Genomic DNA, 25,702 nt, shown 5'->3' with positions numbered 1-25,702 from the left:
ATATGATATATTCTCCTTTTCTGACATATGGTCAGTTGTGTTTTCTCCGTTCTGAAAAATCTTGATTTAGAAACCTGCAAGGCTCCCTTTCGTCACCCCATACAGTTTATACAGTATGCTCTTTCTCGCCTTGTGGGAATGTTCGCAAGCCATATTGTAGTGGAGCGGACTTGTTGATGTCTTGCTGATGTATGCCCACAGATGGTGTCTTCTCACTCCGCTGCTGATTGCTAATGTGAAACTGACAAAGTGCCAGAATGGGATGGTTGTGTGGTTTTTATGAAAGGGACTCCATTATCATCCTCATTTACTCTATTGTGCAATCATGATGTTTGATTGATCATGATGATGTGTGTATGTGTGTTTATTCCAGTGTTGTGTGGGACATGTGTATGACAGTGATTGGTATATGGTCTTGATGTGTTTTTTGGGGATTATGGGTGTGTTTTGGCATTATTCAGGGTTGTCTCTAACACTATCTCTAAACGAACAAGCTTGTACTAAACATGTAATAACGATACATCATTACTGTTGTGGAAATAAAGTGAGCCTGTGATGAAGTTCTCTGAGACTCATGACGACTTACATCGCCTAAATCTGACCAGCCAATCTACTGGTATTTAGACTCCAATGCATTAGTTACGTCACATTGAAAACTAATGGTCCCACGTATTTGCAATCCAATCTGCAGCTACAGTGAGTTCTACATAAATCTCCATGAGAACTATAGCGTCTTCATCCCAAGTGCAGACAGCATTACACTTTTGGGGTCTGCTAGTGACCCTGAGTGTGATAGCGGTACATGAGCCGTATCTTAACTTTTACTTGAATGACGCCTACTAAGAAAATTCCCTCACAATAACCCTTGATTGTTATCCCGTCCACCTTCCGACATTTTGCTGCACAAAAATACAGAGGCACTAGTACAAGAATTAGTTTGTAGCGAGACGCAGACAAAGACAAATATTCACAGACATACACAGACACTGTCTACCTATATCCACCCCAGTACACACCCACAAAACACCACACCGCAGGACAGACATGCTAATATTAGGTGATGAATGTGCACAGTCCTCCAAGGCTGCTTATAGCCATATATCATTTTCTGCTAAATGAAACTTCAGAGTGTGAATGTGGTGCCATGGAGCACTCACAGAGTCATCAATGATTTAACACTCAGCAGAGCTCTAAAACACTCAGGACATTGCAGGGCTGGCCAATCACTGGCGGGTAAACCCTACAACTTTTCCTGTTATTAGATATGACACAGCAAACTGGCAAAGATTAGGCTGGCGGAAGCGGAGAGGTTGGGGAACTGATTGAAAATCGTTCCAAATATGCCCACGGGCAAGGCATTTAACCCGTAAGTGCTGCAATGGTTGTAGATATTTGGCGGCCAGCTGTGTCATACATCCTGCATGTACAGTATAATTAATTTTCCATTCTATACATAAATATGCAAATGTCCATATGCATTCATGAGAAAACACATTCAGTTTGATGTCTTCTTCCTGACCTCCACAGTGGTGCTACGGGTTCTACGTGACTCATCAGCAGGGGCACACAGGCTTTGAACTCTTTTTTAAGACCAGAGAGCTGAAGAAGAAGTGGCTGGATCAGTTTGAAATGGCCATGTAAGTACCAAGAGACATGGACACCACAGTCATGACAATTTGTTATCAATGCAGAAGACCAGTGTGTATCATAGGAAAAACAAATTGTGTACGTGTGCGTGTGTGTGTGTATTCTGTTTATTTGTCTTTGTTTTTGTGCATGTTATTCCAAGGCCGAGAGAGGTGTTGACTCTTTCATGTGCACTGTTTGATCAGGTCTTTGCTGTAATCAAATTCACACTGCTGAAAACAGTACAATAATGCGCGCGCGTGCACACACACACACACACACACACACACACACACACTAAACATAAACTGTTACAAAGAGCTGCAAAACTACAAAGAAGTCACTCAGTCAAATCAGTGCTTTATGGAGGTATATCTTTTGTATTATTTTGTAACAGTGGGAGGTTTTCTCTGGCAGATATCCTTTCCGCATCCTTTGTTATGTTGATTCAGGAGAATAGAGTCTTGTTTTGACATTACACTCGGATTGACTGAACAAATGCTTTTGTGTTTGGGGTGGATATGTCTGAAAACTTCCCTGATATGCATGCTGGCTACCTGCTATGGTCTTCCTGAATACAATTTCACTTCTCATAGTGGGCTGGATTATATTTGATACAGGCACTGTAGCAAAACAATGTAGTGTGTGGGGATGTACATTTAACAGTGTGCAAGTTAAGTGCTTTTCTTTCTCTAACTTGAACTGTAAGTAGTCACGTATATAGTTCATAAACAAACATGACCACCGGGCCCCCTGCTCAAAACCTCGTGTAGAATTTAAAGAAGAAATAACCATTTTCACATCCTTCTTGAAAGAGTTATTTTTTCCCACAGATACAGGGTTTGTGTCTGAAAACAGCTTTGTGTGCCTCTGTGCATTGGGTAATGACACCAAAAGGGGCCCATTCAGAAAGTGAAAATTGTACCTGTAGAGAGGATGTGGGCTCCCGATGAAGGGCTCACTTATGGGAGCACTCAGTTTAAGTGGCTTCTGGATGGTGTGTTCAATGCAAAAAGATGTTTTTTGTGTCAGTTGTGTTTGTTCCTGTTCTAGAAAGGCTGCTTGTTTCTGCTATGCATGTTTTCCCTCTCACATTTGAACACATGCAGCTCAAAATTGTATTTGGCCGATTCAAGTCCTCTTCATTTACACATATACGTGCACTGGGGGTGAAATAACTTTCATTTCAGTCAGTTGAAGGAATGAATTGCAGCTTGTTTTTGCCACAACAGAGTTGTTTTATTCATTTATTCAGATAAAGAAATCATTGAGAATGGTTTGTATATTGAGTAAATTGAAAGAAGATTGCACCCCTGTTCTACACACACAAACATAATTACCACATATCTTTTAGCCATGCTAGAAGCATGGCTCTAACAGCATGAATAGGTATCCCTCAGGATAAATTGTATTAGCTTTCGTAATCTTTTCATCTAGTGACATCATCAGGGCAATTTTTTAAAGCTAATTTCCATTAGCCTCAGCTGTACTTTGTGTTCCGTGCTAATTAGCACATGGTATCATTCTGCAGGAACCCAAAACCAAGATTGTGAACATGGTAAACATTAAACCATCAGCATGTTAGTATGTCATCATTAGCATTTAGCTCAAAACACATCTGTGCCAAAGTACTACTTCACAGAGCCACTAGTGTGGCTGTAGAATCTTGTTTTCATTTAACCATTTTTGTGTCAGTAATCTTATTTCCTGTCTCAGGTCAAATATCCGACCAGAGAAAGCCAACCACAACTCCCATCAGTTCAAGATGCACACCTTTGAAAGGATCACTTCCTGTAGTTTTTGTCATCTCTTGCTCAGGTAATATTCAGGCATTATGAACAGACTGTTCTGTTTTGGATAATTATGTGTCCCGATGAAGTAGAGTAAACAAGTTTCTACGTGAGACTTAATCCCACGTCTGAGACAGGGTGAAAATGAACTACACACATTGTTCTAGGAAGGCAAATCATCTTGTGTTATTGCACTGTTTTTCTGTTCTTAGGAAAGTACACTTTCAAATCTTTTACATATTGAAAATATGAAAGGAACACCATGACATTTTACATTGCAGTCTTCAGTCAGTTTACCTCAGGCACTTTAGGGAAAAGGACATTTTTTAAATTTAGCCTCTCACTTAACTGGAAATGGCTTATTAGCACTGAAATGAATAGGGACTACAGACTGTAAGCTGTCTCACTTTTCAGCAGACAGTATCAGTTTTATAGTTTCGGAAAGCTGAAGGACATTTCTTGTGTAATTTTTCTTATCATGAGACTGTGACAGAAGCCTGAAAATTCAAAATGTCAAGGTATTTCTCTTAAGGAGGCTGTTATACATGAAATATATCCTATGGTTTATCGTGTCCAGGGGCATCTTTAACCAGGGTTATCTCTGTCAAAAATGCGGGCTGGGGGCTCATAAGGAGTGTCTGGGTCGACTGGGAGTCTGTGGGAGAACAGGTGAGATGCAGCCCTCCTAAACTGATTGTGTTTCACCTTTTTGAGGACTTTGGACTGTAACAAGAGATCCCTCAGAGAATATATCCACATTTTTTGGTGACCTTTCCTCTAGCGCCACCATCAAGCCCCAATTTCCACTTATACACACAAAATATCAAAATCTAAAAGGCAGATTGCCATGAAATTTACTGAGCACATTCATGCTCCCTAGATGGGGACCCCTTTACATTTTTGCACACCCAATGAGCTTTCCTCTAGCACCACACAGTCATGCCAGAGTGCCAACCTTATACATAAGATATCTTACTGCTGGTATAAATGTGTTGTAAATTTTATAGTATCCAAGAAAAGAATCTCTCTGAATGTGGTAACCCTTAGACCTTCCCTTACTTTGTCGCCCTCAGGCTCAAATTTCCACTTGATGTTTTGACTTTGACTGTAACCTTTTAGTAGTTGTTTAATTGAAAGCTAAACTACACCTTATATGTATTTAGCAGTTGTTGTGTTGCAGCCTATGTCAAGCTTTATCTCTTTGTCACCAGTCTGAGGCTGTAGCTAAAGGAAGCTCAGGCCTTTGACAAGCCTTCTTAGCAGAAGTGCTGTGGTCTTTATGCATTCTGAAGCGTGATGAGGGCCAGCAGAGGTTGACAGTTGAGGTTGTATGTCAGGAAGCCACCACACACTGATATCGTATTCATCCCACTGTGTTTGTCTCTCATCTGACTGCAGATTCTACCAAGCCGAAGCCCAAGGTAAAACCTGGACTGTTTCTCTTCTTTGACCTAGACACCAAAGCTAACATGATTAGTAAAGCATAACATAGCAGATATCACAGAGTTCACATATACTCATTCGACTATTGACAAGGGGACAAAGACATCAACAATTAGTTCAACAATCGGTAATGCTGGTGAATAGTTTGTACTTGTAAAGTTGCAAAGTTGAAGGAGCTGCTGGTATTGTTGACACTGTATATTCATGTTTAAAAGTTTATTTTAATAGTATCCTCAATGTTCCTAATCATATGAACACAGCAATAACATGTGTGCCGCCAGACTAATACTAGACTAAGACTGTGTTAAGTTATAATCTGTATAATAATAATAATACATGGATATTCAATGATATAAGCTCTCTGCCTATAATTTTTAATATGGTAAGACCACAGATCTAGTACACAGATGATTGTAATCATTCTTCAGGTCATGCTGATCCTGCACTAGGTGTAAGAATGACCTCTTCATATTTATCAGTCTTTTCCTCTTTAACTAATTCTTTCTTTCTTTCTTTCTTGCCTTTTCTCTGTCTTACTTACTTTCTCTCTACTTTCTACAGGAAAGCACAACACCACCAGACCCAGGTCAGTATGGCTTGACCACTTTCCCACTTTTGTGAACCTGCTAAGGGCTTTATGTGGTACATCTTAAGCTGCTTTCATCTCTGTTCTGTAACAAAACAGATACACAGACAGGATGAAAAGGAGATGGTTAGTCAGAGGCCAGAGTGAGACCTGGAGGAGCTAGATGGTGGTTTAAAACTAACCCTCAGATGTTATCATACCCCCCTCTCATTTTTGATTAAATATTACTCAACTCTGTCTTTTTTTATGCCCAAAAAAACCCTCAAGATGTTTTCTTAGAAATGCACTGACATGAATCTCTCCTGTTCACACAAAGAGTTCAAAGGAGGAAATGAGCAACAACAGTTTCCTCTTGACAAATATATTTTAGTGAAAATATCCAATGAATAATAGGATGCAGAAGGAATCCTTAACCAATACACACAAAAAAAAACCTTTTCTCATGCTGTGATGCCTAAACCCAAGACGACATTGAGATGAATTGGAGTGGGTGGAATCATTATGAGGACCACGGCAGGAGAAATGCTGGCAGAAAAGCACTTCCAGCAGTCTATATGCCTCAGCCTCAAACGCTGAGCTATGCCTTTGTGATAAATCAATTTCCATAAGGGGCTTTATGAGAGAGACATCCATGCTTATTGTTCTTATTAAAAACATGAATATGAGATATCCATTCATCTTAGGTCACCGTCAGCTAATAGTTTCCTCAGGCTCTGGTTTGCAGGGGAGCCATGGCTAGAAGGGAGATGTGTCTGAGAGGGAGGGGAAGTCTGGGGAGAGTAAGTGGCTGTGTCTTTTAAGTTGGCAGGGGTGTTAAGTCTTAGCCTTAGCCGGATGCTTGTGGCTGTATTTGTCTGCCACGCTGAGGAAGGATTGGAGCTGCATCGTATAGGAATCAAAGAGATGAATTTCCTGCGAGAGTAAAGGGCGCCTTTTTAGGATGGAGCCATTGTTGCGGTTTAGACCTCAATCAAAAAGACCGTCAGGGCGTAAACATTTATGTACATGTTAGCAATCAACTGTGCGGAAATCTTTAGGCCAATGACAGTAAGAGAATTTTGCTTTGAATACATTATTAGTGCAAGTAATATGAATAATTATTGAAATAAAATAAAAACTTCCCACCCACCTCTAGTGATATAGTACAGTGCATTTGTGATGGGGAATTAGTTTTTTCGTGCTCAGAACATTGAAAAAAAGCAGCAGACAATAATCTTGTTTTTGGAACCACCAGTAGTTTATCTTTTCACCTTGCTGCAGTGATACAGAGGGTCCAGGGTCTTTCAGTACACCATGACATTGCTGTTGGCTGTGGTTATAGGTGAAACAGGGCAAACTTCTGACCACACCCATCAAATGATGCTGGGTGTGCAACACATTTTAATTCAGAGATTTCATTGATTAAATGTATCAACATCCAGTGTAACTCTACACTTCTAGCAGAGTACTTCAAGTATCTTTCCATTTTAGTCATGAGCAACACAGCACTCTGTGCAATGCCTTCTTTTTTTTCCTACAGTAGATCTCATCATTAGTGCCCCCTTCGCCATGTAATTTTCAAAAAATTCTCTGTCATGCCGGTGTAACGTAAACTAATGATGAATCTATCAGGCTGTACAAGGTCTCACTGCTGTATGTTCCTCTAAATATGTGAGAATAAATGTATTTGTATTCCCTGTCTGCTAGGTTTACCCAGGATGATTGTCATCAAAGACTACAGTGGCATTCCCTGTCCCCAGTGTGGGCCCCCGCTAAGCATTCATGCGGGGGATGTCATTGAACTGATATTTGCCGACCTGCACAGCTCCTGGTGGCAGGTGTGTGTCACTCAGCTCATCCTCGTTTCATCTCAACATCTGTGACTCTCTGAAAAACGTACATGTTACGGCTCACTGGGTTGGCTCTATGCACGCAATGTCTTTGCAGTGTCATGGGTTTGAATCAGCGCTGCGCCTCATCTCTTCTCTCTCTCCTGCTGGATGTCCCAAAATCTGACAAAGAACAAAGGGGTGACAATTAGTCTCCCTTTGGCAATTAATCACATATGATATTGCAGTTGTTTATCACATTCTGCATCCTTTTAGGTGAGCCATAAATATGGCATCATGATGAGGTCAGCGTGAATTAGAAATATCAGTCGAAGATCTCTATGAACTCCACAGATCCCTAGTTACATTACAAACGGGTTATCTGTCTGTTCTTTCACTCCTCAGATTGAATCACAGCCTACATCAGATGATCTAACCAATTAGTGCCTTCAGTTGATTAATTGAGTGCCACAGTAAGACTATAACACAGCAGACACTTCAGCCTCTGGAGGATGTTTTAATGGTGGTGCACAACCTCATGTATAGGCACATTTAGCAACCATCTCACGAGGTCAACAAACTGTTGACAGCGCTTGACCTTATCTATTTTTGAAAGGATGGCGATTTATCTGGGGTCTTCCGGCAGCCTCCCTAGATGTTTCTCCCTCTGATTCACGGCGGCATTAAAGCCTCATCCTCCTTCTGGTGCTGCTCCAATCAGACTGCAGTCTTTGCCAACGGCACAGCTGGGAGTTGGCTGTTAGCTTGATTTCCTGTGCTCCATGTTTCTCTCTGTTGTGACAGAGCACAAGGTGGAGGCTGAGGGCATGAATGCCAGGAGACTTCTTGTAAGCCGAAAGAACGGCTAGCAGAATGTCATGCCGCAGACCTGATGGCACTGCATTGTTTGCTACCGTGGAAACTATGTATGCTGGGAGGGGACAATAAAATTAATTTAATGATAATACACATTTGTGTGTATTCCTGTTCTGTATATATGATGCTACTATAATAAGGCCACAATGTTTTGATGAGCAAATTCCCATTATTCATATAACGCTGCTTTATCAGTGCACATTAAGAAGACGTGTATGCATGGCACGAGCATGGGTTGACAAAAAGCAGATTTCTGAATTGTCTAATAAAGGGAGAGAGCAATAACAACAGATCCAAATGAAGTTGAGTAAAAGGGAATGTGAAGAGAAAATTCAGTCTACAAACAAAATGTGTTCTTTCAGCTTTCATTTTCATTTTAACTAATTTATTGAAGTGAATTAAATTTATTTTGATTATTTCAGTCTATAGTTCAAATGAAATATGTCTTTCTATTTACTATTCAATATACAAACTCAATATAATGAATCTGTATACAATTTAATACATTTAAATATGTTATATATATTTTAGCTGACCATCTATTTGTGGCAAATCACTTAATGCAGTTTGGTTTGATATTTAGCTCTGGTTTTTTTTTTACTGCAGATTTTACATGCTGTTTTCACAGAAATTTAAAATTTCTGTAATAATTTTTATCTGGTAAATCAGACACAAAAATTCAAATCCAGTTGTCTATGTGTGCGCCTATGTTTTAGCTACTGGACAACAGAATTGAAGAAAAAGTAACAACTTTGACTCCAAACCATACATCATGATCAAAATATTGTCCTTTTAAATATATTTATGGTTTGGCGTCTGTGTTTATGTGTTTTCAAAGATTCACATATATCTGCAAAGATTCTGCAGATGGTGGTAATCGATATCAACAGTTGGTAGCAGTAATGAGGTACAAAATGTAGGACGGATGCAGTATGACAAAAGAAAAGAAGATAAAGAAGACCACAATCTGATATAAACAATACAGATTATACAAAATAAGGCTGTGCAAGTGTTTTTGGTCACAAGCAATGTGTTTTGGTGAGAAACACTGAATCTAAACAAAAACGCGTTTATTTACAATGAAAGCTCCACAGGGTATCTTTAATCTTCAGGGTCCCTAGTGGCGCCAGAGGATAGAATTACAGAACATTGAGAATTCATATCCCCTGTTACCCAGGAGGCAATTATCCCCCGTCCCACTGGCAGAACAATACAATCAATCACTGTAATTTCATTTGATCCTTTGGCGGCTGCCTGTTTATGCCAACAGAGTAATAAGTTTAATCTTTATCATACGCTTATCGAAGGCATAACAAATAGAGAGGGGCTCTCAAAATACCTTTGATGAAATGTTATTACACAGAATGAATCATAGAGATGGGTAAAGATTCGCTTTCCAATCTAGTTACTGCCGGGGCTTGCACGGTCCCAAAAAGCATTTCATACTCTAATAAAGAGGAGTGAGGAGGAAAGGATAAACAGGGCAGGAAGCTGAATGAAGAGCTCCACATGCCCTCAACACTCACTGTCTTCTCAGATTGACTCAATGGACTTCAAATTGACCTCAAACTCAGAACTGGAAACTCAAATTATCTTGCGCTTAATGTTGATATATGTGCTTATTACTGTCTACAAGATAATGTACATGACATAACATTTAAGTTATGAAACTGAACATCTAAACAAGAGCAAATCTGTGTAAGTGTGTTGTTTAACCAATTAGTTTTTTTTAGATGGAGAAGAATGTTTGTCTACACTGTGTTTGTTGAAGGAATTAATGATTTTCATATCAAGCTTGTATTTGCTTGAGGCGGGTTAGCTAAAATGCATTTGTTAGTCTTTAGTGCAAGCCAGAGAGCTCATGCTGTTTGGATATTCAAAGACCAGAATAAGATCCATTATTTAGTGTTAAACGAGGCTCTTGTTTTGATGCAGTACAAATCTAACTGCCGGCAGAGTTTGAACCATAATTAACTTGGGCTGCAAATTAGAGGCACTGCTTGTTGTGTGCTAATTGCTGAGGATTTATTGAAGCAAGTGTGGGAGGGGAAGAGAGAGAGAGAGAGAGAGAGAGTTAGCGGTGTAGTTGCTCCCAGACATATATAATATGATTAACAGCCAGTTACCATTGCAGGGCAAAATTCTGGCGACAAGCAAGATTGGCTTCTTTCCAAGTGACGCTGTGAGGCCTTGCCCATGTGTAAGTGTGCATATTTTTCACTATCAATAAGACACGTTTAGTTAGGCTATGTGTAAAGGTATGTAATGCTTTTCAATTGCACTTTTTCGCTGTGGAAGACAGATTTTTGCCATTAGATGTGGCTTGAATATCACATTACCACAAATGACCTCCACCCCTCTGTATTGACTCCATTAAGAAACAAAATAACCACAGTTCTTTTCTATTCCAGGTTCCAAAACCTGTCGATTACTCTGCCCAGCTCTGGTAAGCGATGAAAATAGATTATTGTAGATTGCTAACAATAACCACAAGTCATTCTTACTCTATTTTATTTATTGTATTGACTGTTCTCATCCTCATGTTCAGAATGATTGATTGCAGTGTAAGTGCAGTAGTTGTTCACGGGTGGTTCAGGTTTGCAGGGCCAATGGAGAGATATCAGGCTGAGGTGGAGCTCTTGGACCGAGGAAACAGCACCTATCTGGTTCGACACAGGAGTAAAGAGTGCACTGAATACGCCATCAGTATAAAGTAAGTGACTGATGGCTTGTTTTCCATTTATTTCCAAACTAAATCTCCTACAATTTTCACTCACTACAATGAATGGTGGAACAATCAAAGTGCATGCAGTCAGCAGCAGGCAAAAACACCTTTATTGTGAGAGGCGAGACGCAAGAGTCATTCAAGCAAACAAAATATCCACGTGCAAGTAACAGCTCTGTACAACAATTGTGCAGTATCTGAAAACCAACACCTCATCAAATGTTCAAGTGGATTGCCCGCAGAAGAAGAGATCATGCTGTGTTCCACTCATGTCAAAACAACACAAGAAGTTATAGTGACTATGTAATCAGCAACAGCCACAACTGAAGAATGAAAAAAGTTTGCTTGGTGTGTGATCACAGTTGATACTGAAATTCAGATAGTGGGGGACAGAATTAAGTTCAAAGGGTCGTTTCACCCAAATTGCATTTTCTCACTCACTCCCTAGAAGTGCCAAGCAAATTGTTTTGCCCAGATTTTGAGATATCAGAGCTACTCATGAAGTTACCATATCAGTTCATACGTGAGCTGAATAGAGTCAGTAAAGTACTAGAAGTATACTACTAATAAAGTATGATTGTGCTAAAGTACATTTGACCAATGTCTGCAGCAGGATGTTGTAAAATAGATGAGATTTGTTGTGTGGGATAAATATCGATACAATATAGCCAAGAGGTGCTTTTTTGTTTGTTGCGGATTATACACCTGTTCGCTGACATTATACCGCAGCTGTCGCTAAAGCTGAGGTTGCATGTGAATACAATGCTGCTATTTTTAGATATGCAAACACCTGAAAAGGGACAGTATAAACGTTTCAATTATTGTACCACTGTATGTGAGCCAAGTTGTCAAAAGGTAAAAAACCACCCTAATTTTATAATGAATCAGCCATTGATGTTTAGGGACACACTTGGCTTTCACCTTTCAGTTTGGCCCTTAAAAAACGATTTCCAGTTACTATTTTGAAATAGTCCTGCTGAAAACTGTTGGCAGTGAGCTGTTGATTTTCTCAATTGTCATCAAACAAGATTTTGTCTCAATTACATTGAGGTAGAGGTGGAAAGAATAACCTGGGCAAAAGAAACCCAAAACTTTCTGAATAGCTATTTGAATATCTGCCCTTCCTGGGTCAATGGCACAGGCTTCATTTGTACCTTACATCATACCTGAACATTGTTGTTGTTCATTTGAGATTTTTTCTCATGGCTGGAGACTAAAAACATCTCAACTGAATACAGTATGGGGAAGAGGTGGAATTAGATGATCTATTAAACCATCTATTGTCTGTCTCGTCAGACATGTGTTCAAGGAGAGCCAGATAGCTTTGCATCATATTATTTGCTGCTCTTTGGCTATCAGTCTTAGAAATGTATTTCAAAGGCTAGCAATGCACTTGAATTGTAGATAAAACATCCATTCCTTTAGGAAATAAATAAATAAATGGTTGCTTTATCTGCAAGTTGAGTTCCTCGGTATCTCTCTTTTGAAATACAACACTGTCCATTTCACTAGTGAATATCTTTCAGGCTACATCAAAGCTTGTCTTTAAAAAAAAGAAAGGACTATCGAGTCCTCCCGACCTGGCATGACGGCTCCAGAGATTATAACGATTGAGGGTGCACTCTGAAATAGTGTTTGGATGTTAAGACTATTTAGCCAGTGACACACCATTCCAGCCCATTTGGTTTGGTGGACTCATACCGTCCCTCATTCAAAGCTTTGATGTACAGGGTCAGTTTCTGAACACTCCAATCCTAATTGCCTGTCTCACTGCTTAAGATCATTATCAGGATGGCCGTTTGAGATAATGGAGCTTTATACAGAGAGCTGCTACTAATCAACTGGAACTGTCTAATGTCAAACACTATGAGTCGTCAGTTTGTGTGTGTGTATGTGTGTGTGTGTGTGTGTGTGTGTATGTTGAATGATGTTTGTGTGTATGTGTAGCCTACAGAGAAGGAGGAAAGAAAGACTCAGCCTTCACCAAACAGGATTCATCTGTCTCCATGTATTATGCACCATATAACTCAACACACATCAATAATGTAGTACTCACCATATATTCATTATGTATCAGTGAATGACCATATTCTTCTCATCCGTTATGCACTCCATTGGGAGATTTACAATGCAGATCTACCTCCAGTGTAACTTGCACATCACCATATGGGAGACATTCAATATATAGCACTGTGCTTGCAATCGGCTTGACAGCACATCCCCACTCGTGCAAACAGTATGTGTGTACTGAACAGTGTGTATGTATTTTCAAGGTTTTCCCATATTATTTTTCAACAATAGATACTGAGCTAGGATTCTCACAGGACTACACTCTCTAGTACTGTACAATATGTTTCACAGTCAGCTGTGATAAATGTTTCTATCTCAGGTTATGTGACCGCACTAAATGGCATCTACCCTTATAAGGATTAAAAAACGGGTTCTCCAGCCTTTCTCTAATTTCTGGTTAAGTACTGTAAACTTTTAGCTCTTAATGCCTCTAAAGATATTTCAAATAATACAGTCTAAGACAGAAAACCATTGTTTGGTACAATATGCTCACAACTCATTCACTTGAAGGCATTACCTGCGTAATAATGATGAAGCGTGGTGAAGTAGACACTGCTGAATAATCCCATGATGCGTCTATTATTATCTGATATGAGTGAATTGGATCTCATTTCCACAGGAGGGAAACCTAGTGGTGTTCTTGTCAAACAAAGTTGCTTGGCTCAGCTCAGCATGGTAACTCAGCTCAGGCAGGCCTTCGTAATGATTCATTATAGAGCCTGGGTTGGTGTGGAAGCATGTATAGTTGATTAGCAGCCAATGTCTTATTCATCATCCACAGGTTCAACGACAAAGTCAAGCACATTAAGATTCTGACCAAGGATTGCTGTTTTTACATCGCCGAGAGCCGCCTGTTCAAGACTGTGCTGGTAAATGTTTTGACTTTGTATAGATTTGTGTGCTGCTTAAACTGCTGTAACATTAATGAGTATAATCATTTTTGACATTACACTACTTTTGCCGCACTTCCTTGAGATAAATCCCAGCATGCAAGTGAAAATGTTACCTTTGTTTCGTACAATGATTAAAATATGTCTACTAATTATTGCTACATTGTAACAACTGCCTGTGGTATTGTATGACAGTAACTAATATTAGTAGGCTATGTTTCTGGTACTTACACTTGAAACGGGCAGATATTAAGATCTATTGTGGTTAGTTACCCTGCTCAGAAACAATTTGTCAGTACGGGCTGCTGTTGTAGTGTCAAGATCAAACAAGTCGCTTCTCCCTAACCAACCATTTCTATACATTTCTACGCAATACCATGTCCTGTACACCCCGGTTTATTATTGTTAAGAGTGTGTTTTGTTGTATTGTGCCTGTTTTACACAGGACTTGGTGGAATACTACAAGCAGCACTCTCTGAAGGAGGGTTTCAGCAGTCTTGACACCACTCTGCAGGTTCCCTATAGGGAACTGTCCAATGGAAACATGCCCAGGGCCATTACCAAGGCTGGCAATGGTGAGTCTGCTTCCCAAACATCCCTCCCTGAGACTATCTGTCTGACAGGTGGAAATCCTACCAGTTCAGATCAGATCTTGATCCAGTTATAGTTGAAAGTAAGTCTGAGTATTTGTTTTGACCTGTTTGGAGTACCGGAGGGGGTGGATTTTGCTACAATAGTTCAGTTCAGATAAAGTAAGGTGAGTTGTTTTTCCCTGGGTAAGGTTAGACCTGCTTGTAAAGCCTCTCTAGGTGACCAAAACAGTCAATAGAAACTTATATTTCTCAAATAGAAACAACAGATCAAGCTGAAGGCAGAAACAGTTTGCTGGAATTAGTATCTCAGTTGCTATAATGGTTGTTACCCTCACCTGAAGAACTGTATAAAATGTCTTAGATTGCAAATCATGCTGAGCATTTGTTCGTTTTTTACACACTCAAGTTAAAACTGTGTCTTAATATCTTTGACATGTGAGACATGCTAGAAATATTTAGCACAGCATAATGAGCTAACATGATGCCCTGTGGAACAGAGCTTCAGTTTTGCTTGTCATTATCATAATGAAGTCAAACACAACATTTCAAGCACATGTATAATGTCATTTATATTTGACCATATACACAAGACCCTATCTCCTTGTGATGAATGGGATCTAGGCCTTGGTTAGACTGCAGTATAGATCAAAGATCTAAGATGTCAAAGATTAAAAACAAAAGTCAAAATATTTTGATTGGCTGTAAAACAGTTCCACGATAGTAGCTTTTATAATTTTCTGTCCTATATTCCAATTTTAATTTTTTTTAAATGTTATTGATGGTAATCTATCATAGTTCTCTTTATTCAAGAAATATTATATGATCACACCGTCAAATTATGCATTACTGTCAGTGTGCATTCTACCTAAAAATAAACCTAAGTTGCAATGTTTTTCTGGAGTTGTTCTGGAGCTATCGATAAAATCGCATGGTCTTCATCAGCAGATGGATTTTGTCAATTCCAGTTGTCATGGAATTGTAGATGTTACATTTTCCACTTTTGTTATTTTTGAATGAGAAAACAAAATGAAAATGATGAGAAAATAGAACTGAATGTACATTGTTAAAAAAGAATGGTACCTGTTCAGTAGAGATGGGCTTTTGCTAAAGGTGTGCTTGTATAGAATACTGATAAAGAAAATTACAGGCAAGACTGTAATTTTTACACTTAAACAGGAGTGATTAACTAGTGAGTGATTAAAGTCAAATGTACATTGTATGTTATATGGAAATACTGTTGTGGGAGAAGCTTTCACATAGTTAGAATGAAACACACAGTTACCGTCACCCTGTGATAAAGAGGTAATTCTTGTCTGTGAGCGGTAAAGCAGCATGTTTGAGTTCAACCTGCCGACATGAATAAATCCATTCTTGTGCTTAAATTCAACAAGTCCAGTCATTGCATTATTACTGGCCCTCAGAGACAGAAGCAGATGCTCGTTCACCATGAGGAAGAGAGATAGAAAGTATGGAGAGCAGGAAGTCGAAGAGAGGCAGAGAGAGGTGGCAGCGGCAAAAAAGGTGTAGGGAGAGAAGAGGAGAGAAGGAAAGGGAGAGAGAAATTTGGGACACACTGAGAAAGACAGTGATGGGAGGTCGGGAGAGGGTAAGGAAAGAGGTAGAGATGGAGCTAAAAGCTAGCCCGGTTCAGTATTTTCAAATCTTAATGTGGGATACCACAGACATAATGATAGATTTTTTATGTTTTAATTAAAAAGAAATAAAGTTTTCGTATGTTATTTTTAATTTTACTCCACATAACTCCTTGTCTTCCAGTTGTTATGCTATGAAATACGTATATTTTCCAAATGTTTAATTATTCCTTTTAAAAATGAGGCCAAACTGTACTGATTAAATTACACCCAGATGAGATCCATTTCAAGCCAGACCACCTTCATATGAAACTGTTCCAGTCCTATTCCGATTGCAATGAATTGACAGTGCATGTTTTTCCTTACCCAGAAAAGATCCAAATCCAGATGGCATGTTATTACCAGGTGTAAAAGGCATAAAAGAGACACACAGGATACAAAGGCAAGGTATGGGGTAAGAGAGAGAGCAAAAGACAAAAGAGGGAGTGAGAGAGACAGTGAGTGAAAGAAATAAAAAGGAGCCCTGGCAGCTCACCAGGCTTGGCAGAGAGGTCCCAGTTAGGGCCCAATGCCCCAGGCAAGCACCAGGAGCCTGCTATTCCAAACGTCACACTCTGCACGCTGCTCAGCTCTGAGATGGCTTCACAATTTTCCTGACAGGACATGACATTTCACTTGGGCTGGCAGCGGGGAAAACTGTGTGACAGCCGCCTGCTGACACACACCTGGGGGACACCCCTGGTCCAACCGAGGGACTGTGCACGTTTCCACAAAACTGGGAAAAGTTTGCAAATGTGATCTGATGTAAAAGAGCAGAAAGCAGCTGGAGGTAAACTGTCTTAACTTAAAGAGAGAGAGGTGTACGTGTAAACAACAACAGCCGCTGCATCAGCAGCCGAGGCAAGCAGACGAATGCTGGAACAAAGTCAAAGTTAGCCCTTTGTGTCTGTTTGGATATAAAATTCTGCTACATCCTTGTCCCTCTGCCTCCTTTGGCAGCGCCGGTCTCCCAGCGCATCAGGCTTCAAAGCAGCTCTGCAAGAGGTGTGTTTGTGCATCACTGCCATTCACCGCGCTTCCTTCTGTGAGAAAGCCTTGACAGACCCGTCGTTGCTTCAGTGCATTCTGGGATAGATTATTATTGCCTTAAGTCGTCCACCCCCATAGACAGACTTAGTGTGGGCACTACATTCTCTGTCTGGTAAACAGCCTCCGTGGAAAGACAGATGTCATGCCAAAACAAACACACACACAAAATGGTTTGAATCTCAAAACAGACACCTCATAGCAGAGAAATCAGAATGCAAGGCTGAGAAAACAATCAGAAGATGCCGAACTGCTGAAAAACCATCAAAACTCTGGAGTAATTTGTTTGGAAAAACTGCCAGCATCTTTAATTAAGTCTAACTGAGTGCTTTTTGTCTGTGTATGTGTGTGAATGTTAGTGCTGGGAAATAATTTAAAATGTCCTCTATTTTCTGTAGGTCAGATCATTTTGTAGCTACATATCCATGTTGGGATATACATTTCTGTTGTCTTAAATTAATGATTATTGGTCAATACTATTTAAAATCTCTGTTAAAATTAGATCTTAAAATATTAAAGAAAAACTGAAACTATTACAGGATATTTAGTTTGATTATACTAAATTGTACAGTAAATTCTAGTGCCAACTTTTTAAGTACAGTACATACACTTATATATGTACACACATACAGTATGTGTTTTGTTTATGCTATATATTCTTCCTTCTGCAGGTACGTGTAGTTGTTTGTGTGCACTCTGGTCAGACAAACAGTTGACACATATTGTCCTGCATTTACTCATCCCTGTGGGGGAGAGGAAGAAGGCATGGGACCATATTGTTGTGATGACAGGAGGTGGTTGTCTCAGTGTGAGGGTCTGCTGGCTCAGATAGAATTTCATATGGAAGCAGAAGTCGTTGCCTCTGCGGCATGGATTCCCAGTCGTTGCCTTGTCATGGCGCCATGCTGTGCCCAGATGTATACTTACCCCCATGCTGCTGCTTTGGCTTACCTGGTCTGAAGCTCAAAAGGTTGTTATTGCTGATTATTATGCAGTATGAGCTGGGAAAGGTTATAGAAGCAACACTACATGGCCAAAAGTATGTAGTTGAACACCTGGGGTCTCATTTATAAAACTGTGCTTAGAAACCTCACTAAAAGTATACATGCGCCCAAAAGCCAAAAATGGTGTACAGCAAAAAAATATTCAGACTTATAAAACCGTCCATATGCACACTTGTAAGCAAGTTCCCTATATAAATCACAATCAACTTGAAATATGGCGCATGTGTGAGCTCCATGTCCGACCCTTCAAACGCCCATAGTTGCCTATAAATGGTCAGTGAAACGCCCCTAATTAATATTAATACGTTCTGACTGCAGGAAGAAAAAGGAGGCAAATTCTGACAGACAAGCTACAAAACGAGATTTACCTCAGTGTGACGCTGACGTTCCTTTTGGTGAAGCTGAAGCATGTTGTTTGGTGGGTAAAAAACGCACTTTCGCGCAACGCTTGTGCACCGGAGGAAAGGGGGCACCGGAGCTCCACCCCTTTATAACCGTTCTGCAGGAACGGTTATCCCTCTTGAGTAGTGACGTCGCGGGCTGGAGGGGGACACACACACGCAAGACGGGATGACCCAGGTACTAATTTGGATTCCCCTGTTTGAAAAAAGAGTAAACAAAATGCATTCCACTGGTGTTTGAACATTTATTTAGGCTACACAAACACTCCACTCACTTAATGAGGCTGCCAATAAGTTAAAAGAAATAGCCTGTGACTTCTTGTAAATGGCAATAAAATAGAATTATTTTTCCATAACATGTCTTTACAAGCAGCGAATCACATCCACACGCTGGCGCAGAGCGTTTGGCTCGATAAGACAATGCTATGGAATAACAATGTGATACATGAAACTATGCACTCATATTTGCTCAACTGACGCACTAAAAACTGCATCAATTTCATTGTAATTTGTCCTCCTGTTCACCTTATTTATGAGAATAAATTTCAATGCATGCAAATATTAATTAATATGATTCCGGATTAAACTGTCTAACATATTTGAGGTGTTCGTTTGCAGAAACAGATATCTCTGTTTGTGTTTATTATCCTCAAGCATGGTTCTTTTTGTGCGCTGCAAATTATCTTACATTATGTTTTTTGATTGCGCACTTCAGGGAAAAATCAATCAAAGGAGTGTCTGATTATTCAGAAAGGCTTTAAGCCTATACTACTCAGAGGTAATGTTTCGATTTATTTTACACAATAGTAGGCCTATCCATTTCAAACCGTTTCATCCTTCTGCAATGTGAGTCACCGTTTCTCATTTCTCCTCTTCATGTGCGTAGGCATGGTTCAGAGTTTACTTAGGGGATGCACATTTTCCCGTCAAGTTTGTTTTTTATAGATCACAACCTTTGCTTGGGAAGTGGCGTACACACGTTTCCAGCCCTGTTTTGTACGTACGCACACTTTATAAATGAGACCCCTGATCTTTACACCCATGTGTGATTGTTGAGCATCTCTTTCAAAAACTATAGGCATCAATAAGCTCCAATAGTCTCCACTCTTCTGGGAAGGCTCTGAACAGGATTCTGAACTGCAACTCAATGTGGTCAGCTACTGTTGTTGGGCAATAAGCGGGCGTTCAGACTGAAAACAGCCATACGTTAACGCAACACAAAGGGGCTGCGTTGGTCGGGGCATACTAGTACCGGTGGGATTATGGGGATTGGCTTCCTGCAAAAGTCGTTCCTTTTTGGACCTGGCTTTGTGCAGGGGAGGCATTGTCACGTTGAAACATGAAAGGGCCCTCTCCAAATGGTTCGCAAAAAGTTTTAAGCATGCTATTAATGAAGTTTTTCTTATTATTTATAAATTATTTTTCATGAAATATCATTGTACGTTGTAGCATTAGGAAGCATCTTCTATTGATCAGTATTATATAAAATGGTCTGATGCCTTCACTGTTTTTCCCTCCTCTCTCACTCTTCTCTACTTGCTTTTTGCTTGTTCTTTGACTTTGCCAACTTTTCCTCTCTCTCTCTCTCCGTTACCCTCTCTCACACTCTTTTTCTATCAAACTTGTATTTTCTTTGCTTATGTTCTCTCTTTGCTCCCTCTACGGCCTGAACACCCCATCACTCGCTTCGTTTCTCTGTAGTTCCTCCTGGCGGCTGCAGCTTTGTTCCTCCCTCCTCCTCGCCTTTCTGGTCAGGTACAGGTACAGCTTTTCTACTCTATTTGTCTCTCCCTTGCTGTATACCCACATTTCCAGGTTTCCAAAGACAAATGTCTTGTGTTCCTGTCTCTATTAAATAATATAATCTAGCGGTGCTGCTTTTATGTCATATTGCAAGGACCGTACAAGTTGCCATGTGGGGAAAAACAGCCTCCTGTAATTCCAAATCGGAAATATTGTGAACCTCTGACAGCTATGATATCTACCACTTGGTGAAAATAACTGTAGAATTGTCAACAAACCACTGGCAAAGAGCTACAAAGCCGCCACTGCAGGCATTTACATGTTACTAAAATTATCAATCCAGGTAATTAAATAGGGGACATACTCTTTTGTTTGTATGGTTTCACTTATTAATGAACTGCAACAAAAAATATAAAATTTTGACTTAATTTAATTTATTTTTTTTTTATGGCATGTGTGACGCAAGCCAGTGAGGCTGTGCAGTGAGTAAACCTCACTTCCCGACACCTTAAGAGACGCACTGGCGACCGACGCTAGTGCCCAGGGGTTTTAGCTTCCTCGTCAGTGTGTCCGCCTCCCGTACCCGAGGTCGCCAATATGTGTCAGTACCGTGCAATATGTTCTTGGGAGCACCCGGTTACACATGAGCCTACACCTGCATGCATGTCTGGGCTCAAGCGTCTGTGTTGGCATGATGTGCCTGTGTGTGCATCAGGGAGTAGATGTATTCCTTTCATCCAGCATCATCTTCCAAATAGTGTCACCTGTATTTCCACAGATAAGGAAAACAAAACTATGCACACCTGTGTTCACATGTGATATGAGCCCTGACATGTCTGTGTAGGAATAGCCTGAAGTGCTGATGCAATCTGAAGTCTAGGCTTATAGCAGCACAACTAAGGGACCCAAGAGTCAAGGATCTTTGCTGCCTGATCATGCTTACAATGTAGCCATAGTCATTTTAATGTTGATAATACTTTTGGGAAATGTTTCATACCATTGTAAACCTTGTAGAAACTACAAAAGCTCAATGAAATGTAATTAAGATATACCACTGTATATTAAAGGTAAATAAAGTGGCTGTAGTCAAGCAGAGTTTGCCCTCTCATTGTCCTTGTAGTCCCAAAAAGCTTGCTAGTACTTACAGTTAGTACTGTATCCTACTGTTCCTAATGGAAGGTCCAAACTTGTGTTTGATTAAAGTGGGCCTTGAGTTAACATTTTTCTTGTCAAAAGTTTAGTAGAATTTTAAAATGAGATCAGTTCGGGGTACAGTTAAAAATTGGTCACCAATCATCTTTGTCCTTTCAAGTGCTCTCGACATGACAAACCTAAGAGTTAAGAGGATAGATAACTTTTAGAAAGCCTAGGATTTCTGATTGCAGAGGAAAATGTGGCTTCAAGAGGCTGACACGGGTGAGTAGTTCTTCAAACACTGAATGGCAGGGTCCAACAGATTAGAATGAGAATGGGATTTTTCACTTCAAAGTTAGTGTTAGTTAGTATTCAAGTTTTAAAAATAGGTTGCAGGTGAGTGTGATATAGCTCTTTGTGGACCAATGACAGCAGTTCCTGAGATAATAGTTCTTGTCCAATTTTGTAGCTCAAAGAACTGTACTAAATCACTCTCAATCTCAGAGAGGAATATTGGTGAAATTTAGTGGAGATGGCTCCCAATAATAAGACAAGATCTTTGTCTCAGTGTTTTCTCCCAGGGTGGTGGGTATTGCAGTAGCACGCTATGACTTCTGCTCCAGAGACACACGAGAGCTCTCCCTGCTTCAGGGAGACATTATCACGATCTACTCGAAGATGTCCAATGGGTGGTGGAAGGGAGAGATCGACGGCAGGGTAGGTCTACTGTAGGTCTCCTGTCATTATAGCAAATTTCTGGATACTTTCATTTCATCTTATGTCATATGTGCTCTTATAATATGCCGTGGTAACTAAATATTGTATTTTTTGGACGTTTTTTTCTTTATATGTCATCCAATAAAAACTGCTCAGCTTGCACAGAAACCTTGCGCACTGAGCCCGATTTATTATTATATTTGTTGCTAACATTTACAATATGAGATAAAATGGAGTTGTCAAGCAGTGAGGATGATTTTGTGGACACGTCATCTGTCTGCAGCTCCTGCAGGTCCTGACTCTGCTGTCCTCCTGCTAAATTTCATCCTCCTCCCCGTCATCATCATCATCATCCACCTGAATATCACTATATGACCTGCTTAAAGTAGCTGTCTGAGTTATGAAATTATACTGTGCTTGGGAAGGATTTGAAAAATGTAGAACAATTTCTTTTCTGAAAACTTTAACGACGGACGAAAGTTTCGGAGTCTGTGTGTTAACGTGACACAACGTGTGGTTGTGTTCATCTTTAAATGTGCAACAATTTCAGACAATAAATACGGACTTTGTGTGCAAAGGCCTTTAGCGCCAATGTAGACAAGGACAGCAGTGTGAGGACAATTCACCATTCAGAATTTGGAGAAAGAGTGGAAAATACAAAACATATATATCATGTGTAATATTTGTGCATTTGAGTGCTTCTGCCTGAATTGTATCCTGTTTTACCGCTTTTCAGGTGGGCTGGTTTCCCTCTACTTACGTGGAAGAGGAGGAGTGACTTTTCCGGATGAATGACATCTATTCGGCATCCATTCAAAGTTGACCACCTCCAGTGAGAGCCATGCTGCTTAGCTGCTCTCTGTGCCCTGCAAGCCAGATCTCTTTGATAAAACCCAGAGACTCTGACTTAAGAGGAAGCGGCAGTGCCCCCAAAAACCTTCTTCTGCCCTCTGACAGACTCTCACACAGAGCAGATGTCAAATCACAGATTCCAGGAGCGCCACTCCATATCTCGCCTTTCTGCGGCCTGTCTGCCCCTGCGGCCCTATGGGAAGTGCATGTGCTGTGCCCAGATAACCCTCCCTCCTCCCTTCCTGCTCACCTCGTCTTATTATTGATGACTCCATTGGCTGGTGTGAGACTTGCCTTAACTGTCATCATGTTTCAATACCAGGAAGGCTCAGTCACCCAACTGGAACATAGATCCCGCTGACAGCGCACACCCAGGTACTCGTACCAAATTTAAATGCAGATGCTGAGGAGCTTTGACTGTTGGAACACTATTGCCCTCTTGGCTGTTCTGACGTTTGTGATCAACTTTCTTTCTAAGACCCATTTTATTTTTGAAATTTTAAATTACTGGACTGATTTAAATGCAATTGCTGAAACGGGATTTGATGCCGTTTTAAAAAAGGATGGAGCGATTTCAGCACCACAGCGTGGAGGATTGATCTGTCATTTACATGTGATGTGTTTGCACTTTTATGACTATTAGTCTTGCAAAGTCAGAAGTTATTTCATCATATCATGACAGGTAAACACATCTGGAGACAAAGCAGTTGATAATGTGGTTGTGGAAGGCGCTGTTTTCCAGTCTGTATGCTAAGCTAAACTAACAGTTTGCTGGCTGTAGCTTCATATGTTGTGGACAGACATGAAAGTGGTACGAAGTCCTCTCATCTAACTCTTGTCATGAAAGCGAATAAACCTATTTCGCAATAGATTGAAGTATTCATTTAAGCCAAAACTGACCACAATTACGGCTGGCCCCATGAGTGAATATGGTGAATCATCAATAGGAAGAAGCAACTCATACTTTCATGATGTTTCACAATGTTCCCATTTAATGGCACTGAAGGGGGAAAAAATATGCCCAGTTCTCATGTTTGGATTCAGACATGTGAAGTCATCAAAGAGACAAAATATGTACAAAAGGATTTACAAAGCCAATATAAGTTTTAAAAGTGCATGTGTTGTCTATACTTCACAGAGAGCTCCTTCATCTTTTGATCAGTCGCTGTGAGCCCCTTTACAATCCACACATTTTGTGTTTACCTCAACTCTTTCTGGTTTCAGAATGAATGATTCAAGGATGATGTAACAGCTGTTCACTGTAGAGCAAGGTGGCACAAGGGCGTTAAATGATGCTGTTTTCCTTCAAACGTTAACATCCCGCTAACCATGTGTGTGACATCAATATTTAATAAAAGCATACTCTTTGAATGGTACTTTTGAAATTTGATTTCTCCCTCTTCAGACAAATGCAACATTGCAGGAACAAAGTCTTTGCAGTTGCATCATAAATCACAGCCATGTCTGACACGGTTGTGGAGGTGCAGTGGAGAAGTGGCAGTGCTCCAATAATGGCTTAACAAACAGAACAGAAAAGAGAGACACCTGAAAGCAGTTGTCTTATAGGAACATGTAAGCTCGTTGAAGGTACACGTTTTCTTTCAAAATTTGCGCCACTAAAATAAAATCTATCTTGGGCCCCTTTCACCTAAGCTGCAACATGCAAGATACTATTTGAAGATGAAAAAAATCCTATTTTGTTAATTTTGACACCAACACCATACCTGCTACACATGCATGAGCATGCGGTAGCCAAAGTCCCAAATTTATCTCCCATGTGCAGGCGACAATCATTTGTGAAATGTGATTCACCATTTGCAGTTTACATGTAAGCACTGCTCGCAAATCACTTTTTGTGAAACAAGACCCTTGTCTTTAGCAATTACTGGCTGATCCTCTTCTCGAAACCATCAAATGTATCTTGAGAAGAGCTGCTCATATAAAGTTAAAGAATATTTTTGGACATTTTCTGAATAAGAGAGGTTTTTTTTAAATGTCTTTGCTGCATGCATTGTTCTCTCCAAAAACTCTCGTATCTCATGCAGAAATGAAGAATAATGGCTAGAGGTGTGGGGTGAGGGGACATTTGAACTTCTTCAATAGTGATGTGTCCTGTACTTTATGGAAGGGATCTTCATAGCTGTTAAGGAGTAAAACGATTTTTGTGTCTTTGGTCATGGACAAAAGGAAATATTACAGAAAGCAAGCTGGAATTTGTTGATTTACATACACAATCCATGGGTCTTTTGTGTCATGCCAATAATAAACAAGTGATGGTGACAGCTTCATACAAAATGTTTAGAATGAAAAAAATGTATTGTCATTATCCATGATGATATTTTAAGCAACAGATGCAGCAGATGCAATTCATTCAATGTCATTAAGCCCTTTGAACTGTTACAATGCAGCTAGTTATTGTCAATTTATGTCTATGACAACCATATTCACACTGGTTTCTGGCATTTTCTCCTGCAATGTTCTGATGCTCTTACTGATCAACTTATTTTCTTTCTGCCTTTTGACAAATGACAACCGATGATGTACTCTTTCTACTGTTTTGTTTTACACTTATATTAATGTATTGCCTTTTGTATTTCATTGTTTTTTTAAATATAAGCTTCAAACGGAAATACACTGTCAAATATAAGAATGCGTTTATACACCAGAGTCTCAAAATATCAGTATTCTTGTAATGTAAACACTCCCTAAGGCTTACTTTCCCCCCACCGCTCCGCAGCCTCCCTCTAATGACCAAACCCAACAGAG

At 40.0% G+C, this 25,702-nt stretch overlaps 1 protein-coding gene across 3 annotated transcripts in view; it reads left to right on the top strand.

The window, feature by feature from the left end:
• Positions 1 to 24,312, top strand: part of LOC123973032 (guanine nucleotide exchange factor VAV3-like) — a 49,442-nt gene extending 25,130 nt beyond the window's left edge. For 2 of the 3 annotated variants that reach the window (XM_046052873.1, XM_046052872.1), the window contains exons 15-27: positions 1,528 to 1,637; positions 3,343 to 3,444; positions 3,994 to 4,085; positions 4,815 to 4,837; positions 5,421 to 5,445; positions 7,132 to 7,262; positions 10,264 to 10,329; positions 10,541 to 10,575; positions 10,726 to 10,842; positions 13,706 to 13,793; positions 14,260 to 14,389; positions 21,936 to 22,084; positions 22,821 to 24,312. In XM_046052873.1, coding sequence (XP_045908829.1) covers positions 1,528 to 1,637; positions 3,343 to 3,444; positions 3,994 to 4,085; positions 4,815 to 4,837; positions 5,421 to 5,445; positions 7,132 to 7,262; positions 10,264 to 10,329; positions 10,541 to 10,575; positions 10,726 to 10,842; positions 13,706 to 13,793; positions 14,260 to 14,389; positions 21,936 to 22,084; positions 22,821 to 22,862 — 1,110 coding nt within the window. In that variant the 3' untranslated portion in view covers positions 22,863 to 24,312. Of the gene's footprint in view, positions 1 to 1,527; positions 1,638 to 3,342; positions 3,445 to 3,993; positions 4,086 to 4,814; positions 4,838 to 5,420; positions 5,446 to 7,131; positions 7,263 to 10,263; positions 10,330 to 10,540; positions 10,576 to 10,725; positions 10,843 to 13,705; positions 13,794 to 14,259; positions 14,390 to 20,191; positions 20,246 to 21,935; positions 22,085 to 22,820 lie in introns of all 3 variants that reach the window. The other variant, XM_046052874.1, reaches the window with a different exon arrangement.
• The last annotated feature ends 1,390 nt before the right edge of the window (positions 24,313 to 25,702 follow it).

The sequence above is a fragment of the Micropterus dolomieu genome, linkage group LG06 (genome assembly GCF_021292245.1).
Source record: "Micropterus dolomieu isolate WLL.071019.BEF.003 ecotype Adirondacks linkage group LG06, ASM2129224v1, whole genome shotgun sequence".
NCBI classification, from domain to species: Eukaryota; Metazoa; Chordata; class Actinopteri; order Centrarchiformes; family Centrarchidae; genus Micropterus; species Micropterus dolomieu.
Note: the sequence above shows the minus strand (reverse complement) of the source record. Positions and strands in the feature narration are given on the sequence as shown.